Consider the following 20,301-nt stretch of genomic DNA (forward strand, 5'->3'; position numbering starts at 1 on the left):
TTAGAGAAGCTTCTATTTATTATAATTGATTTCTCATTTCATTTTATAATGATCTGATGGAATGCAAGGTATTACCTCTATTTTTTTCTATTTGCTAATATTTTCTTTGTGATCTAAGATATGGTCTATTTTTAGAAAATATTCCATGTACTGCTTAGAAAAAAGTGAATTAATTTATTGATGGATGGAATATAGGTGTCTGTTAGATCCATATTATTAATTGTATTTTTTATTTCTGTAGATTCTTTCCTTAGTTTAGGTTGGATGATCTAACCAGTGGTGAGAGAGGCATGTTAAAGTCACCCTGTATCATTATATTGTGGTCTATTTGATTCTTAATATTGAGAAGGGTTTATTTTATATATATTGGTGCTCGATTGTTTGGAGCATAAATATTTACAATCATTATATCTTGTTGCTGTGTGATTCCCTTAAGCAATATGAAGTGACCTTCTTTGTCTCTTCTGATGCTCTTTTGTTTCCTCTTTTCGTTCAAAGTCTACTTTATCTGAGATGAAAATAGCTACTCCTGGACATTTATAAGTCCCATGTGAATGGTATGTCTTTTCCCCATACTTTTACCTTCAGGCTGTGATGAAAATCTTACAGTCATCCATATTGTTGGGTTTGTTTTTTAATCCAATTTGCCAATCTATGTCTTTTAATTAAAGAGTGTAGTCCATTTACATTTATTGTTATATTGAGAGCTGATTTTTATTTCCTGCCATTTTTGATTTATTTTTCATGCTTAAATTGGACCAGATTGTCCTTTAATTGACTATTCTTAGTGTGTTTCCTTCCAATGCTGGTTTTAATTCTATTTTTTCATTTCCTTTCCATCAAATATTTCATTGAGTATGTTTTGTACTGTCAGCTTTCTAGTTATGAATTCTTTAGCATTTGTTTATCATTGAAGGTTTTTATTTCATCTTTAAATCTGAAGCCTAATTTTTCTGTGTGTAGTATTCTTAGTTGGCATTTATTTTCTTTCAGATTGGTATGTATTATTCCAAGTCCTCATGGCTTTTAGGGTCTGGGTTGAGAAATCAGTTAAAATCCACATTGGTTTACCTCTAAATATGACCAGCTATTTTTGTCTTGCAGCTTTTAGAATTCTGCCCTTATTTTGTATGTTAGGCATTTTCATATAATGTTTCTTAAAGTGGATCTATTCTATTTTTGCATATTTGAAGTCCTGTATGCCTCTTGTATTTGAATTTCTTTTTTTTATTATTTTTTAGTTTTCGGTGGACACAACATCTTTATTTTTATGTGGTGCTGAGGATCAAACTTAGCGCCCCGTGCATGCCAGGCAAGCGCGCTACTGTTTGAGCCACATACCCAGCCCCTTGTATTTGAATTTCCATCTCATTCTTAATGTTTGGAAATTTTTCTGATATTATTTCATTGAAAAGATTGTTTGTCCTTTTACTTTATATTTCACAGCCTTCATCTTCCCAACAATTGTTAAATTTGGCCTTTTAATATTATCCCAGATTTCTAGCATGTTCTGATCATGGTCTCTTAATAGCTTTTCTTTATGGGCAATTTTATTTTCAAGATTTTTATACTTTATTTTAGAGGCCTCAAAAATCTATCTTCAAAGTGGCCTAATCCATTGTTGGTGCTTTCCATTGAATTTTTCATTTCCAAGATTTCCGTTTGGTTCTTTTTCAAACCTCTATATTTTTATTGAAGGGATTTTTTTAGTTTTTGTATTTTCTCTTTAATTTCACTTTACATCTTCTTTTAGCTCATAGAACATTTTAAATGTGAACTTTCTAAATTCTTTCTCTAACATTTCCTCCATTGTGATGTCAGTAAAGTCAGTTGTTGATGCATATGGTCTGTTTGTGATGGTTTGTTTCTTTGCTTCTTTATATTGTTTGTATTTCTACCCATCTATTGGTATAGATCTCATTTTTTTCTTTTTAGGAAGGGACTACTTTGTGAGTTTCATTCTTTTTGGTGCACAGGGTTGGGCAAATGTCCAGATATCATTTCTTTTAAGCAGTACATGACCTGCTGATCCCAATATCAGCATCCTTTAAGAGATTCCACTGGACCATATTTAGTACAATCACTTCAGAACTAAGCCCGAACTATTCAGCCTTATGAGAAACAAACACTGATTGCTGTTTTTCTCCACAGTTCCTCAAATCCAGGTATAAGCTTGTAATAAAATTCTGAAATAGGTAAAAATTAGTTATTAAATTTAGTAAAATTATTATAACCTTAAATGAGGGCTAAAATGTGGGAATAATAAAGATTGGACAAAATAGAGAGGGAACAGAGAGACCAAAAAAAAAAAAAAAAAGAAAGAAAGAAAAAGAGAAAAGATATAAAATAATTCATACCAAGGTAGATAGGAGAAATTGATTGATTGTGGGTATTTGAAGTAGCAGCAGATAATGCTGGAGAACTGTTAGGGGCCAAGTGGAACAAGTATAAATTAGAGCTAGGAAAAAAAAGATAATAAGACTGATTCCAATTTAATGGTTTAACTTAAATTAAACCATTAGATGAAATACATTTTTAAATGGGTTGAATGTTGACTATTGGGGTAGCAATTATCATTCAAGATAAAGGGTTAATAATATGACAAAGTTGATGTTAGAGTTATTTATAGTAAACTATGCCAATGTTAAATAAATTCTTGTTGAATCTTGGTTGGAATTCATTGGGGTTTGGAAGTTAAGCAGATGTTCATCAGGCTTTGCTATGGATCTCTCCTGAGTTACAGGACATAGCAACCAATTCCCTATTTGTTATGAACCTCCCACCAGCAGATTCTGATTCTGGTTTGTCAGCACAGGGACCTCCCACCAGCCGATTCTTATTTGTCAGCACAGGGACCTGCAGTTGACTGCTCAGAGGGTGCAATGTTGTGGGTTGGTTGTTTTAAAAGTATGCAGGAGTTGATGCAGATGCTGGATTGTCCCTGTGATTGCTGTAGGTCATCATGTACCTGGTTCCTTTTACAGTATCCTTTTCATTGAGGTAAAGATCCTGGTGATTGTGAGCATAGGAAGGAACTCTGGTTGTGGCTTTTCGTGGTGTGAAAGTATTCCCCCTGCCAACATTGTTCTCTGTAGTACTGTAGAGAAGGAACTCGGGTGGTTCACCTGGACTTTAGTTTCCAATGCTGCAGGTTGTGAATTGCATGTGTTAATTTCCTCTGTTGACTATGTCTGATGAAAGTTCCTGCCAGTTTCCAAAAATGCCCTTTCATTCTCCAGTTGGGATCATGGGTCAGGTTGGGTGCTAGTTAAGACTGGGGCATTCTTTTACTGTTGCCTAGACTCAGGTAATTTTCCTCCTTAATTGATCTTCCTTTGGTTATCTTTGCAGCTGTCTTCCACTTAAGTTTCCTGGGATATTCAGGGAAATTATCTTACTAGCCTTACATTTGCAGTTATCACTATCCAGGAATTGGGTCTCTATGTCACTGGATATTCAGGCAGATTCCCTCTGGTACAGCCCAGAGATCCTGGGGACACCCCCTAGCCTTCCCAAGGTGCCTTCCTCCAGTGTCAGTGGTCAAGGCTATTGTGGTCCTGGTGAATCAGCTTTCCTCTGCTGGGATCTAAGCTGCTTTGTTGGTTGTCTTTCTGAGTTGAATGGACACTGCACAGAGATTTCTGCTCTTACCTGGATTGCAGATGCTGAGCCGAACTGCCGCAGTCTGGCTGGGCACAAAATAACCAATCCACCACAAAGTCTTGTAGATTCAAACAGCAACTCTTTATTCCCAAACTCTCACCGACACTCTACACGCACGTTCTGGGAAAATACACTCCCTCCACCGGGCTCTGCGTACCAATACTCTCAGAACCCCGGAGAACTCAACAGGAACTCAAGGAGTGGGTGCCTGAGGCAGGAGGATATGCCCTATTCCAGCAGGATCCACCCTAAACCCAGAGCCACCCTAATCCCTGAGCAGGGTCACCTTTCAACCCCAAAATGCCATGTGTCATTCCTACTTGGCTATGGCTCTCAGCACCGAACACTGGGTTTGACACATTTCCTGGCACAGGTTCACTCCACCCAACTCCCTTTGTTGGTGGGGAGCTGGGAGGGATTCAGCGATTTTGGGCTAATAGTGGTCCTTCTAGAAATTCTTTCTACCCAGGATCTTAAGGTACCACTGCAAGGGACTTCCTTTTGGTTTAACTTGCAGCTGTCTGGGCATGGGAAGACACATTGTTGATTTGAGAGGGTGACTAGTCTGCTGAGTGTTTCACCAAGTGGCTGGCTCAGCTTTGTTTTCTTGATATGCTTTTTAGCTGTTTGCTCTGTTTGAAGGACCCTGCTGTTCCTGTCAAGCTTTAAATTTTGTCTGCCTTTTCAAATGTTTTTAAGTGTATGAGCTTAAGAGTTTTCTGCTCCTCTTTTCTTTGTTACTCCACCACCATTCTCCTACCCTGGTTCAGGTTCCTGGTTAGGGGATTCAGTGCTTATTTTCCACTCTGGTAACCTATCTTCAAGTCTCTCCAGGTCTCAGACTTTGTAGAGTCTTAGAGCATTTATTTTGTCATCCACCTCTCTATTCTACTTTTCCTTTTCTGTCTCCTTTCTGTGTTGTGAGGAGATTGGAACTTGCTGCCTAGCTCCCTTCCTCTATCTGTTTTATTTCCATTTATTTTTAGAGTTAGGTAATAACTAACTTCTGCCATTTTCTTATTTCTTTTTCTTTCTTTTTGCAATTGTGTTTTTGTTCCTCCTTTCCTTTTTGGGTTCATTGTGTGTGTGTGTGTGTGTGTGTATTTTGTTGATATTTTCTTTGTGATTACCATGGGTATTACATTTACTATCCTAAATGTACTGAAATCTAGTTTGAATTGATACCAGTAGTTTGTAATACCTTATAAAAACCCTGGTCTTTTACAGTTCTTTCCCTACACTTTGTTACTGTTGTCACAGATTACCTCTTTATATATTATCATGTGCTTAGTAATATAGATATATACATGTTAAAAAGTATTTATCTTTGAAATAATGTTCAAAATAAAAATTTGAGTTACAAACAAATAATTGATATTTTATACTCACTATGTATTTACCTTTGCTGAAAATCTTTATTTCTTCATATGGCTTTCAGTTACTATCTTTTGTATCCTTTCACTTCAATATGAAGAACTTCCATTAGCATGTTTTCTAGGATAGATCTTGTGGTAATGACCTCCCTTACTTATTTGGATTGAGTGGTCTTGGTATCCTTGTGAAAAATAATTTTACCAAATATAAAAGGAATTAATTCTAGACTCTATTCTGTTGGTCAATATATCACATTGTTTTTATTCCTATGGCTTTGTCATATGGTTTGAAATGAAGAAATAGAGTCCTCCAACATTATTATTCTTTTTCAAAATTGTGTTGGGTATTTAGGGTTCCTTAATATTCTGTATGGATATTGATAAAAATTTGTAATTTTCAATGTATAAGTCTTTTACCTCCTTAGTTAGATTTATTTGAAGCATTCTTTTGATTTGATTGAAATCAATTCATTTTCTTAATTTTCTTTTCTGTTATTGTTGGTATGTAGAAATGTAACTAATTTTTGCCATTTGATTTTGTGATCAGCAACTTTCCCAATTTTTTTTTTTGATATTACTTTTAACAGTTTTGAATTTCTTTTAATGAATCTTAGGATTTTTTATATGTTGCATCATACAATCTGTGAAAAGAATATTTTTACTGCTTTCTTTCCAGTTAGAGTGACTTTTATTTATTTATTTTTCTTGCCTAATTGGCCTGGCTTGCAGGAATATTTTTTGAAACCAATCTTTGAGGTTTCTTCTTACTCCAGGAAGACTCCACTGTTTTTTTTCCTAGTTCTGTGTGGTAAATTAATTGCCATACAGTGTGTCTTTTTAATGTTACAGAGATATCAGTTTCCTCTTTGTTTTTTACCCTCAAATTCAATTATTTTGAGGCACTGTGATTGATATTTAATGTCTCCAAACTCATTTTCAAGCAAAGTCATCTTAATAGGAAGGAACTTCTTATATCTTTGTTCTTGTTTCCTGCTTCTACTCCTGGAGGAAATATCTCTACCAACATTTTGGACAGTAGGGTAAGAAAAATGACTCCTTTACTTCAAGTGTTACCTTTAGGAGCAGGGTGCTTATTGGGGTAGTACCTTTCTGTCTTCTTGGCTTTCCTCTTACTATGAGGGACTTCCTACATCTGAGTGATCTGATATGAGTGTGGTTGATGCCAGTGGTCTGGTATTTTTTGTCTACTACTAGGAGAAGATCTTCTGTTCTATGAGTAGTGACTGGTTGGGTAGGAGGTCAGAAACTTAGGGAGGAAGATTATAAATGTAGTAACCTCACTCACCTGTGGAAATGCATTTGTTCTTGGATGTGTTTCTATTAAATAAACTAGAAGTTGGGTGGTTGTGAATAGATCCCGCTTCAAATGTCAGAGATTTCCACTGCTCTTAATGAACATTTTTAAGTTTTCATAAATTGATATTCCTTTATATACTACATGCCCTTAGGACAATTCGCAGTGACTTAAAATATTCGTTTTTCTGAAATTTTTAACAGTTAGCTTTTTTTAGAGAGAGAGAGAGAGAGAGAGAGAGAGAATTTTAATATTTATTTTTTTTTAGTTTTCGGCGGACAACATCTTTGTTTGTATGTGGTGCTGAGGATCGAACCCCGGGCCGCACGCATGCCAGGCAAGCGCGCTACCGCTTGAACCACATCCCCAGCCCCAAGGTTATACATTTTGAAGCTACATCATTTTGGAAGTAGAACCTTCACACATGTGTTTTTTTTTTTTTTTTTTAAGTGAAATAAAAGCAATATAACCTTTTTACTTAATCTTAGATGTTTAATGATTTATCTGGTCTGTATGTTCCAAATATTTAAATTAAAGAAAGAATCACCCTTTCTGAACAAATTTTTCTTATAATTTTCAAACTTTGGGGGTAGTAGTCAAGATGAAAGGGAGTTGAATAAACGGGGATTATTACTTAAAAATCTCATTACTTTTTCCATGAGGAGAAGTGAAGACTTTAAATGTAGGAAAACTAATTTGTAGAGGAGATATCTTTGTATTATGCTAATTTGAATGGTCTGAATTGGAGTGATTCATGACTTGTCAAAACCCCCAAAGTTTTAGTCAAATGTGAATGGGTAGTTGGCGAGAGGCATTTATGTAATTATTAGATATTGCTACTGCTATTGTATTCTTTGGTCCTGAATAATATAAGTGATAATATATAAAGTCTATAGGTTTCACCTTTATTCAGTAGAAAAGTGGTTTTATCTATCATTAGAGCTGGTTAAAAGAAGTCACTGGGTTGCGAGTGTTGCTGTATTCCTCAAAGGCCTTCTAATTTGTTAGAGGATTATGTTCTACAGTGCTGTTTACTGTGTGGTTTAAACTTGTTCCACAAGACCGAGATGCTGTGGTATTTCTAAATTATTTCAGGTTTACAAAAAGGGGCCGTTTGTTGTAATAGTGGGTTCTGAGAGTTTAAGAGAAAGCATTCTATCAGATATAATCACCTAATTATTCTCTCTCATGGAAAGTCACCAAAGGAAAATAAAAGCCAGAGATTCACTGGAACTGATGATGGATCTTAAACCAGAAATTAAGTTACCATTCATGCTTAAGAAATATTTCAGAAAACAGGACCTTGAGCAAGACTTACTCATCTAGGTAGCTTTAATCTCCACAGGTAGGTTAGAAACAAGTATTCCTTGGTACTCAGTTTACCTATTTAAAAATGAGACATCTTTAATTCTGTCCACACCCTCTCTGAGTTACAACACTAAAATGTCAAATTTAAAAAAAAATCCAAAAGAAAATAAAATCAAAACCAAACAAATAAGTACTGTATTAGGTTGTTACAACAGGAAGAACTGCAATGGGAGTGTCTTCTCAAACTTGGGGAAAGAATGGCATTTTATGGGGAAAAGGCAAAAAATGACAGTGCCTGCTATAAGTTTAGTGAAGTTTGGTTTAGGCTGGTGTTGCAGTAAGTTATTTTTCTTGTGATTAGGCCTTACATCTTACGGAATTGTTGACTGGAAGAAATTTGGAGGAAGTGTGTAACTCTTTTGATATGAGGGAACAGGGCCTAGAGGTATTAGTATAAATCCAAAGAAGATAATGTTACTATTCTCCACATTTAATAAGGATTTATTGGATATATCCATTCATTATGTGTCTGGTATTGAAAAGCAACTAAGAAACAGTATAAAAATTTCAGCTTTTATGGAACTTATATTCTAAACAACAAGTGGTCTAAAATAAACACATAAACAACAAAATGGCAAGCTTTGTCATATACTAATATTTGTAATGAAGAGAAATATGGAAATATGGAAGTTGTTTTGGGTCTAGGTCAAAAAGGTTTCAATTTAATCAGAATAGTATTATGGCCTTAATTTAATAGACTAGCTTTCCCCCAAGGATTTAGAAAGACACTTCCATCTTCTATCAAATTTCAGTATATATTATTTGGTCTGGTTGTGTAGTCTGTTTTATGTTTATTTAGTCTGTATTCTTATTCTTGTTATAGCAATAAATTTGGCAAAGATTTTTAAAAACTTTTATCTAGTGTTCACTTTGTTGATCCTCCTTTAGAAGTTTAGATTTTCTTTGAGTTCATCTTGAGTGGGAATATGTTAATATCCCTTTCTTTCCCCATGGTATTAATTTGTCCCTTTTAGGCAATGTTGAGGTTCCTGGCACTCTAGGGTACTTTTCCATTGTCTGGGGACTCCTTTCCCTCTCTGTTATTTGACATAATTCAGAATAAATCCTGATACAGGTAGCTTTGCCTAGAACCTGTGTGTGGTGGTTTAAAATTTTTCTTCTATGTCTCTAGGACACAGTTACAGAATTTTTTTTAAATTTGTTTTTGAGTGTAAGAACCCTTTCTGTAGTTCCCATTTTTATTTGTAAGTCTGAATTCTTCCATGCCAAACACGTTACTTCATTTAGTCCTAATCACTTCTCAGGGGTTAAACATTGAGTCACCTCTAAAATGTAAGAAGGGCATAGAGAGAAAGGCATTTTCTTAACTCTTGCTATTCCATATGAGGACTAATAGTATAGTTTCTTTTATTTTTTAGTGTTTTAAGCTTTTCTTCTCCCTTAAGAACCACAACTCCCCCACCCAAACAGATCTACCTACATACTTTCCTCCACCCTTCTTCCTTCCTCCCTTTCTTTCTTCCTCCATTTATCTACCTATTTATGTATCTGTCATTGCATTTTTGTGAATAAATGGGAGTTTCTAGTGCTTAACCTAAAGCCTGTTGCTTACTTTTGAAAATAATGATTGGATGATTTGTCTGTTGGCATACTATATTTAGAAATAAACTTTAAGTTATTCTTCATAACAATGAAATTAATTTATATATTAAAAATCAAGTTTTAAAATTGTTTCAAAATGTAGAAAAGATTTAAGAGAATGATCAGATGGAAATGGTCAAATTTGAAGAAATTCAGGTGAAATTTTACCATAAATCAGGAGAACAACATGGTCTGAGTCTTAAACGTTAGAAAATGATTTTGTTTTCTTTGTTGTCCTATCCTTTTTTCTCTTGAGTATATTTGTGTATATATTTAAAACAAGGAAACAAAAAAATAAGGAGACAACTACCATTTTTGACTAATTTTTAAATAATTTAAGTTCATTTTTCCTTTAATAAACTTCTTCATTAAATAATATATTATAATTTTAATAACTAAATATTCAGTTTATCAAGTTTTTGTTTCAAATTCTTAATCTTCATATCAAGAAGGTAAGATACAGTGTTTTCTTTCTGAAGAAAAATCTGACTAGTGTAAGAGTTGTGTTAAGATTTTTAAATTATATTAAAACACTACAAGATTTTCTGTCATTTTGTAGTATAAATATAAAAAATGTTGTTACATTGCATGTTTATTATATTTGATTATAAGTGCTTTAATTTTAGGCCTTTGAAGAAAATTTAATTGAAGCAAAGAAAGAAATTGAAGTATCACAGAGTAAATATAATGCTCTATCAATACAGTTGAATAATAAACAGACTGAACTTCTTCAAAAGGATATGGATATTACCCTGGTCAGGCAAGTATATTCTGTTTTCAATTTAACATTATTGAAATGCCATTAGTCATTTGGTATGATATCATCTATGCTTATTATGAACACCCATAAAAATGACAAAAATACGTCTTCTATAGGTACATGTGTTTCTGCATTGAAAAACTGGAATTATGTACACTAAACTGGGAATAATTTTGTAGGAGAGTAAGTAGGGCTCACAGGATTAAGAATGCATAGGCAAGGAGTACCCTTACTTCAGTTTTTAAGGACCATGCATTTTTTCATTGTTTATTCAAGTTCCTGGCCATGTGTTAAATGATAATCATCGTTATAATCAACAATAATAAATGAGAAACAGAATTTTTAATTTTTATTTTATCATGTCCTATATAGTTCTACTTCGTGAAATATTCTTTCTACATCAACATTTTTAATTTTTTAGTACCACACATAAAGTGGAAACACTTGAAAAGGTAAACATGCTATACTTGTTTTTTTAAAGTGTTTTGAAACATGTTAATTCTACCTGTTTCTTTACTTCATAATTGCCTTGACTAGAAAATAGTGTCAGACTATAGATCAGGACAGGATTTTTGCTTGGTTAACAGACCATCTCATGACACTGAAGGTTTATTTATAATGTTAAATGATAAAGTTAATTGTTTAAATAAAAAGTTTTTATATGAGATGGTGAAAGTGACTACCATTCTGGTATATATTTGGATAGAGTTATTCTTTCAATAACTTTAAGTTGTGAATTTTCTTTCATTTTAGTGGGCATTGATAAGAAGGTTAAGTTAGTTAGTGCTGTATGCTGGTACTTTTTATAGTTCCATTCAGTGAAATACAGTTTTGAACATTTAAGTGTATACTGTTATGTTGTTTATGACATACAAACATGAGCTGTGTGCTATATTCAAGACACACAAAGCCAGGATTGTGGAAAAAATGTCCCAGGCACTCCCTTATTTGGATATGCTTTTTTGATAAACAATGAGGATGACTTAGTTTTATTTCTATATGGATTGATTTTGGGGGGATTCATAATTATTTATATATTTTATTGAATATTTAATCCATGTTATTCTTTGTATTATGGGATATTGTTGTGAACTGCCTTAAGTATATTTTATTCAAAGTTAAAGTATATAAGTCTATATGCTCATATAATAATTACTTATCTTTAATACATACTGAATATCTAAACATGTTTACTGAGAAGTTGGGTATAAAAATATTAGCCAGTTAAGTTGTCTAAACAAAACTTGGCTTAATAGGTAATGATTTGATAATTGAGGTGAAAATTTTGTTGGAAATTGGTTGTGAATCTGACCAAAAAGTAAGTCTTGATGGTATAGTCCTAATTTTGGTTTAGAAAATGCTTAAGTCAGAATCCTAAAATTGAATTCAGTTGGATTGCTACTTTTCCTAGGCATTTAGCAAAAGCAAGTGTAAATTACCTCTGGAGGATGAACAGAAAAATTCGGATCCTTAATTTTATCTATAGTTTTGCAAAATAATGGGTATCAGGTAGTCATAAGTAACAAATATGCAGTAAGGAAAGAGTAAATATTCACAGTTATAGGAACTAAAAACAAAGGAAAAATTTCGACCTAATTATTTGTCAAAAATATAAATTTATATAGAAAATTTCATTATATATATATTGTTTAAATTAATGAGTTTTGCATGTTTGGTAGATACAAGGTTAGTGTTTAAAATTCAATTGCACCCAACATCAAGCAGTTACACTTTTTTCTCAGCAGCACATGGATCCTTCTCAAAAATAGATCATATATTATGTCACAGGGAAACTCTTAGACAATATAAAGGAGTAGAGATAATACCATGCATCCTATCTGATCATAATGGAATGGAACTGAAAATCAACGATAAAAGAAGGAAGGAAAAAGAATACATCACTTGGAGAATGAACAATAGGTTACTGAATGATCAATGGGTTATAGAAGACATCAAGGAGGAAATTAAAAAATTCTTAGAGATTAATGAAAACACAGACACAACATATTGGAATCTATGGGACACATTGAAAGCAGTTCTAAGAGGAAAATTCATTGCTTGGAGTTCATTCCTTAAAAAAAGAAAAAACCAACAAATAAATGATCTCATACTTCATCTCAAAATCCTAGAAAAAGAAGAGCAAAACAACAGCAAAAGAAGTAGAAGGCAAGAAATAATTAAAATCAGAGCTGAAATTAATGAAATCGAAACAAAAGAAACAATTGAAAAAATTGACAAAACTAAAAGTTGGTTCTTTGAAAAAATAAACAAAATCGACAGACCCTTAGCCATGCTATCGAAGAGAAGAAGAGAGAGAACTCAAATTACTAGCATACGGGATGAAAAAGGCAATATCACAACAGACACTTCAGAAATACAGAAGATAATCAAAAATTATTTTGAATCTTTATACTCCAATAAATTAGAAGATAGTGAAGGCATCGATAAATTTCTGAAGTCATATGATCTGCCCAGATTGAGTCAGGAGGATATAGACAACCTAAACAGACCAATATCAATTGAGGAAATAGAAGAAACCATCAAAAGACTACCAATTAAGAAAAGCCCAGGACCTGATGGGTATACAGCAGAGTTTTACAAAACCTTTAAAGAGGAACTAATACCAATACTTTTCAAGCTACTTCAGGAAATAGAAAAAGAGGGAGAACTTCCAAATTCATTCTATGAGGCCAACATCACCCTGATACCTAAACCAGACAAAGACACTTCAAAGAAAGAAAACTTCAGACCAATATCTCTAATGAACCTAGATGCAAAAATCCTCAATAAAATTCTGGCGAATCGGATACAAAAACATATCAAAAAAATTGTGCACCATGATCAAGTAGGATTCATCCCTGGGATGCAAGGCTGGTTCAATATACGGAAATCAATAAATGTTATTCACCACATCAATAGACTTAAAAATAAGAACCATATGATCATCTCGATAGATGCGGAAAAAGCATTCTACAAAGTACAGCATCCCTTTATGTTCAAAACTCTAGAAAAACTAGGGATAACAGGAACATACCTAAATATTGTAAAAGCAATCTATGCTAAGCCTCAGGCTAGCATCATTCTGAATGGAGAAAAATTGAAGGCATTCCCTCTAAAATCTGGAACAAGACAGGGATGCCCTCTCTCACCACTTCTGTTCAACATAGTTCTCGAAACACTGGCCACAGCAATTAGACAGACGAAAGAAATTAAAGGCATCAAAATAGGAAAAGAAGAACTTAAATTATCACTATTTTCAGATGATATGATTCTATACCTAGCAGACCCAAAAGGGTCTACAAAGAAACTATTAGAGCTAATAAATGAATTCAGCAAAGTGGCAGGATATAAAATCAACACGCATAAATCAAAGGCATTCCTGTATATCAGCGACAAATCCTCTGAAATGGAAATGAGGACAACCACTCCATTCACAATATCTTCAAAAAAAATAAAATACTTGGGAATCAACCTAACAAAAGAGGTGACAGACTTATACAATGAAAACTACAGAACCCTAAAGAGAGAAATAGAAGAAGATCTTAGAAGATGGAAAAATATACCCTGCTCATGGATAGGCAGAACTAACATCATCAAAATGGCGATATTACCAAAAGTTCTCTATAGGTTTAATGCAATGCCAATCAAAATCCCAACGGCATTTCTTGTAGAAATAGAGAAAGCAATCATGAAATTCATATGGAAAAATAAACGACCCAGAATAGCAAAAACAATGCTAAGCAGGAAGTGTGAATCAGGCGGTATAGCGATACCAGACTTCAAACTATACTACAGAGCAATAGTAACAAAAACAGCATGGTACTGGTACCAAAACAGGCGGGTGGACCAATGGTACAGAATAGAGGACACAGAAACCAATCCACAAAACTACAACTATCTTATATTTGATAAAGGGGCTAAAAGCATGCAATGGAGGAAGGATAGCATCTTCAACAAATGGTGCTGGGAAAACTGGAAATCCATATGCAACAAAATGAAACTGAATCCCTTTCTCTTGCCATGCACAAAAGTTAATTCAAAATGGATCAAGGAGCTTGATATCAAATCAGAGACATGCCATCTGATAGAAGAAAAAGTTGGCTACGATCTACATACTGTGGGGTCGGGCTCCAAATTCCTCAATAGGACACCCATAGCACAAAAGTTAATAACTAGAATCAACAAATGGGACTTACTCAAACTAAAAAGTTTTTTCTCAGCAAAAGAAACAATAAGAGAGGTAAATAGAGAGCCTACATCCTGGGAACAAATCTTTACTCCTCACACTTCAGATAGAGCCCTAATATCCAGAGTATACAAAGAACTCAAAAAATTAGACAATAAGAGAACAAACAACCCAATCAACAAATGGGCCAAGGACCTGAACAGACACTTCTCAGAGGAGGACATACAATCAATCAACAAGTACATGAAAAAATGCTCACCATCTCTAGCAGTCAGAGAAATGCAAATCAAAACCACCCTAAGATACCATCTCACTCCAGTAAGATTGGCAGCCATTATGAAGTCAAACAACAACAAGTGCTGGCGAGGATGTGGGGAAAAGGGTACACTTGTACATTGCTGGTGGGACTGCAAATTGGTGCAGCCAATTTGGAAAGCAGTATGGAGATTTCTTGGAAAGCTGGGAATGGAGCCACCATTTGACCCAGCTATTCCCCTTCTCGGTCTATTCCCTAAAGACCTAAAAAGAGCATGCTACAGGGACACTGCTACATCGATGTTCATAGCAGCACAATTCACAATAGCAAGACTGTGGAACCAACCTAGATGCCCTTCAATACATGAATGGATAAAAAAAATGTGGCATTTATACACAATGGAGTATTACTCTGCATTAAAAAATGACAAAATCATAGAATTTACAGGGAAATGGATGGCATTAGAGCAGATTATGCTAAGTGAAGCTAGCCAATCCCTAAAAAACAAATGCCAAATGTCTTCTTTGATATAAGGAGAGTAACTAAGAACAGAGTAGGGTCGAAGAGCATGAGAAGAAGATTAACATTAAACAGGGATGAGAGGTGGGAGGGAAAGGGAGAGAGAAGGGAAATTGCATGGAAATGGAAGGAGACCCTCATAGTTATACAAAAGTACATACAAGAGGAAGTGAGGGGAAAGGGAAAAATAATACAAGGGGGACAAATGAATGTCAGTAGAGGGGGCAGAGAGAGAAGAGGGGAGGGGAGGGGAGGGGAGGGGGGATAGTAGAGGATAGGAAAGGCAGCAGAACACAACAGACACTAGTATGGCAATATGTAAATCAATGGATGTGTAACTGATGTGATTCTGCAATCTGTATATGGGGTAAAAATGGGAGCTCATAACCCACTTGAATCAAAGTGTGAAATATGATATATCAAGAACTATGTAATGTTTTGAACAGCCAACAATAAAAAATTAAAAACTAAAATAAAATTCAATTGCATTTTTATACTAGCAAAACAATTAGGAAATTAACTTAAAATAATTCAGTTTATAATATATCTAAAAATATGAACAGTAAATATAATTAAAGATGTATATCATCCCTATAAAGAGAACTATAACGTTATTGAGAGAAATAGAAGGTCCAGTATCTGTGCAGAGATATACCAAGTTTATGGTTTGGAAGACTCATTATGATGATGATATCTGTTCTCTCCAGATATCAGATTCAGAATAATATCAACCATGTATTATCAAGGACATGATACCATTACCACCCTTAGGCCAGAAGAAAATAAATTGTTGCCATATTTCACTGAGAAGTAGATTCTTGTGTGAGAGATTAATTCTTTGTCAAATGAATAGCTGGCAGAGGTTCTTTCAGGTTATCTTTTTATTCTGTTTTTTTTCCTTTACTTGCAGAGGGTTTATAATTTTGATGTAATTCCATTTGTCAATTTTAGCTATTTTCTGAGCTATTGAATTTCTATTCAAGAAATTGTTGCTTATATGTTTTCCTCTAGTAGTTTCAGGTTTTAGCATGAGGTCTTTGATCCATTTTGAGATTATTATTATTTTTTTATACAGGGAGAGAGAGAGGGATCTAATTTCAATCTTCCACATGTCAGTATCCAGTTTCCTCAGCACTGTTTGTGGGAGACATTGTCTTTTCTTCAGCATATGTTTTTGGCTCCTTTGTCAAGAATCAGGTGACTGTAGGTGCATAGGTTTATTCCTGATTTCTCTATTTTATTCCATTTATCTGTGGGTTTATTTTCATGCTAGTACCATACTGTTTTTGTTACAATGGCACTATAGTATATTTTGAGTTTGGAAATTGTGATGCCTCCAGCATTTTTCTTTCTCTCAGAATTGTTTCATCAATTTGGGGTCTTTTATGCTTACATATGGGTTTTAGGATTTTTTTCTATTCCTGGGAAGAATGCTAATGGTATTTTGATGTGGATTGCATATATTCTATAGATTCCTTTTAGTAGTATGGCCATTTTAACAATATTAATTATTTCAGTCAATGAATATAGAATGTCTTTCTGTCTTCTAGTATATTCTTCACTTTCTTTCCTAAGTGTTTTATGCTTTTCATTGTAAAGGTATTTCACCTCCTTGGTTAAGTTTATTTCTTGGTATTTTCTTTATTTTTGTGAATGACATTGTTCTCTTGAGTTCATTGTTGATGTATAGGAAAGCTACAGATTTTTGTAGATTTATTTTGTATCCTGCTACTTTGCTGTGTTTATGTATCAGTTCTAAGAGACTTTGGCTAATTACTAAGGATTTTCTAGGCATATATATATATATATATATATATATATATATATATATATATTTTTTTTTTTTTTTTTAGTTAACTTCTACATCACTATGACCAAAATACCTAACAAGAACAACTTATAGAAAGAGATTCACATTATTAGAAGTCTAAGTCCATAGATAACCATCTCTATTTTTCATGGTTCCAGGTGAGGCTGTTTAGCTCATTCCAGGGTCAGGAATTAGGGTGGTAGGGATAAGGGGCCACAGGGAAGATATAACCTTCTAAGACACAAACCCAGTGACCCACCTCCTTCAGCCATGCCCACCTTTCTACAGTTACAATCCTGTCATTCCATTTGTAGTAGGATGGACTGATAAAGTTATAGCTCTCATATCCCATAATTTTACTTGACTATTCCTGCTTTACAGGGACATTTCGGGGACACCTCACATTTAAACCATACCAAGAATAATTATGATCTGCAAATGGGGTGATTTGACTTCCTCTCTTATTATTTGTATCTATTTATTTCCCTTGCCAGATTGCTCTGGATGGTTTCTAGTACTATAATTAATAAGAGTGGTAAGCATGAATACACTTGTTTTGTTCCTTAGTTTAAAGGAAATGCTTTAAATTTTGTCCCATTCAGTCTGATGTTGGCTATGGGTTGTTCTTATGTACCATTTATTATGTTGAGGTAGAATTCTTCTATGGCTATATTTTTTTTTTCTTTTTTACCAGGTATTGAACCTAGGAGCACTTAATCACTGGGCTACATCCCCAGCCCTTTTTATATATATTTTTATTTTGAGACAGAGCCTCACTCAGTTGCTTAGGAGTTTCCCTAAGTTGTTGAAGCTGGCTTTGAACTCTAAATCCTCCTAACTCAGCCTCGAAAGCTACTGAGATTACAAGTGTGTACCACCACACTTGACTGTTTTTTTTTTTTTTAATCATGAAGGGATGTTGAATTTATTGAAGGTATTTTTGTGCACTTATTCAGATGATTATGTGATTTATATCTTTGATTCTATTTATGTCATATATTACATTTATTTATTTGCATATATTGAAAAAACATTTCATTCCCTGGATTGAAACCAACTTGATTATGGTGTATGATTTTTTAAAATGTGATGTTGAATTTGATTTTCACTATTTTATTGAGGATTTTGTATCTGTGCTCATCAAGGAGATGGGTCTATGATTTTTCTTTATTTGTTATGTCCATATCAAGTTTTGGTAACAGAATAATGCTAGCTTTGTAGAGTGAGTTTGGAAGAGTTCCTTCCCTTCCTATTTCATAAAATATTTTAAGGAACATTGATATTAGTTCTTCAAAGATCTGGTAAAATTCATCTGTGAATCCATCTGGTCTTGGCTTCTTCATTGGGATATTTTTACTATTGCTTTAATTATATTAATTGTTATGGATCTATTGAGGCTTTTTATATCATCTTGGTTCATGTTTCATAATATCTGTTGTTCTTTTTTCTTTTCTAATTTTATTAATTTGGGTTGTCTCTTTCTTTCTTTTGGTTTGCCTAAGGGTTTATCAATGTCATTTATCTTTTCAAAAAACTAACTCTTTGTTTCATTGATTCCTTGTATTGTCCTTTTACTCTCTATTTCATTAATTTCAGCTCTGAACTTTATCACTTCTTTTTTCTTATTGATTTTTGATTCGTTTTTCCCTTGTTTTTCTCAGGCCTTTGAACCTAAAAGAATTCATTTTATTTTCCATAGTTTTGATTTTGCTTATAACTGCTCTCATTATGGATTTTAATGCCATGATGGCATCTTTTTTTTCTTTTTAACTATCCTTCTTTATGTTGTCCTTTTCATTTCACACATTCAACAGATGGATGTTTTCAGATATCCTAGAAAATAGAACCTCAGTTAGGAATTAAGTATCCATTATTTACTTGGAAGCTTCAGTTACCATCAAAGTGATTGAAAGAGCAAGAATTTTAGGCATGAAGAGATAAAAAGTAAACATAATGCATTATTTTGATGTCTACTTTTTATTGATGAGCTCAGGTATACTGAATTAGCCACCCAGCTTGATTCTGTAGAGAGAAACTAGGCCCTAGAGCAATATGTCAGATGGAAGAAGATAATTTATCTGACTACTGGTTCCTTTTGTGTTTCATCTTCCATTGGTCAGAGTTCACTCATACCAAGGCCTGATAGCATTTTATCAGAGTCTGGAACTTGTATAAAGAGACTAAGCATGCAGCATACTGTTTATCCTCAAGTGATGAGCCACATTAATTGTGTAAATTTCCCAGGCAAGAATGGTAATTCATAGGTTGAGGCAGAAAAAGGGAAAGTCTAAGAACTAGGTGAAGTGAAAGCAAATAGATACATAAAATGTGTCTGATAAAACAAATATTTAATAAGAGAGAGGAAAACTATCTTAAGTACTTGGTAGCAATGAGAAAGAGTCCCTGCTCTCAGACATCTTGACATCTAACTGATGTTTCAGATAGATGTAATGACTTTTCCCCCCCTTTTTTTTCTAATTTCTTCAGTTGTTCCTCCCCAGGACTATACTTTTCCTTTGATTATGCACAATTAGTTTTTCTTAATATTAATTACCCATCTGTACTATTTGCCTTTTAAAATTTGTTTTCAAATGAGGAGAGATCTAGACAAATTCATTGTTTTCAAGTGGTCCAGATGTATGAGTTTTGTAAAACTTGTTTGTTGCCTCCTTTGATACTAATCAAATTCTACTTTTTATATTTTCGCATCAGTGTGCCCTCATCCCCTCTATATTCCATAGGGTGGCATAGGGATTAAAAGAAATATATACATAAATTATGCTTCTATTCTACTTGCTGAGAGTATGTCCACAAAATTGCATGAGTTATGAGATGAAAATATAGTCTTCCTTCAGTTGAGTTATTAATCCTCAAGTGCCTCATAATAGTACAAGCATCTTCCTATTATTGAGTATGTTTCTTATGATTAAAGATACATATGTTTTTTTGCACTTGATCTGTAATGTAAATAAATCTAACCCTACTGATTCCGAACCTCTAAGAAATAGTAAATATCTTCTAACATTGGAGCAGAAATGAATTTTGTCTTTTACATTATATTGAAAGATGATGTCCTTTACCTTCATCATGTCTTTTTTCTGAATGCATTTAGTTAGTTCTCCTCCTTAACATATATCTTCACTATTCTCTGATAGATGTTCTATTGCTTATATCCTTTGGTCATTTTTTCCAATTTTACTCATGGATAATGGCAGTATGTAGCATGGATTATTACTGTGAGTTTCTTTTCCTCTCCTCTTGAATCATATTCCCTGGGAGAATCGGGCCATTATTGGTTCTCTTCTTTCCCCTCCCCCATATTTGGACTATTATTTTGTGCAAGTGACTATTTTTGAATAGTTGCAAAAGATGGTATATGCAAATATATATGGGAACAGGGGATGTGGTTGTGGTTAGAGAATATTAAATGTCCTAAAGACCTAAAAAGT

At 33.8% G+C, this 20,301-nt stretch overlaps 1 protein-coding gene across 6 annotated transcripts in view; it reads left to right on the plus strand.

Moving 5' to 3' along the window:
* The window catches only part of Cntln (centlein), a 306,285-nt gene that overhangs the window by 81,123 nt on the left and 204,861 nt on the right, over positions 1–20,301 (plus strand). For all 6 annotated transcript variants that reach the window (XM_027950608.2, XM_071600659.1, XM_071600660.1 and 3 more), the window contains one exon: positions 9,948–10,081. In XM_027950608.2, the coding sequence (XP_027806409.2) occupies positions 9,948–10,081 (134 nt within the window). The remainder of the gene's footprint in view (positions 1–9,947; positions 10,082–20,301) is intronic.

The sequence above is a fragment of the Marmota flaviventris genome, chromosome 13 (genome assembly GCF_047511675.1).
Source record: "Marmota flaviventris isolate mMarFla1 chromosome 13, mMarFla1.hap1, whole genome shotgun sequence".
NCBI classification, from domain to species: Eukaryota; Metazoa; Chordata; class Mammalia; order Rodentia; family Sciuridae; genus Marmota; species Marmota flaviventris.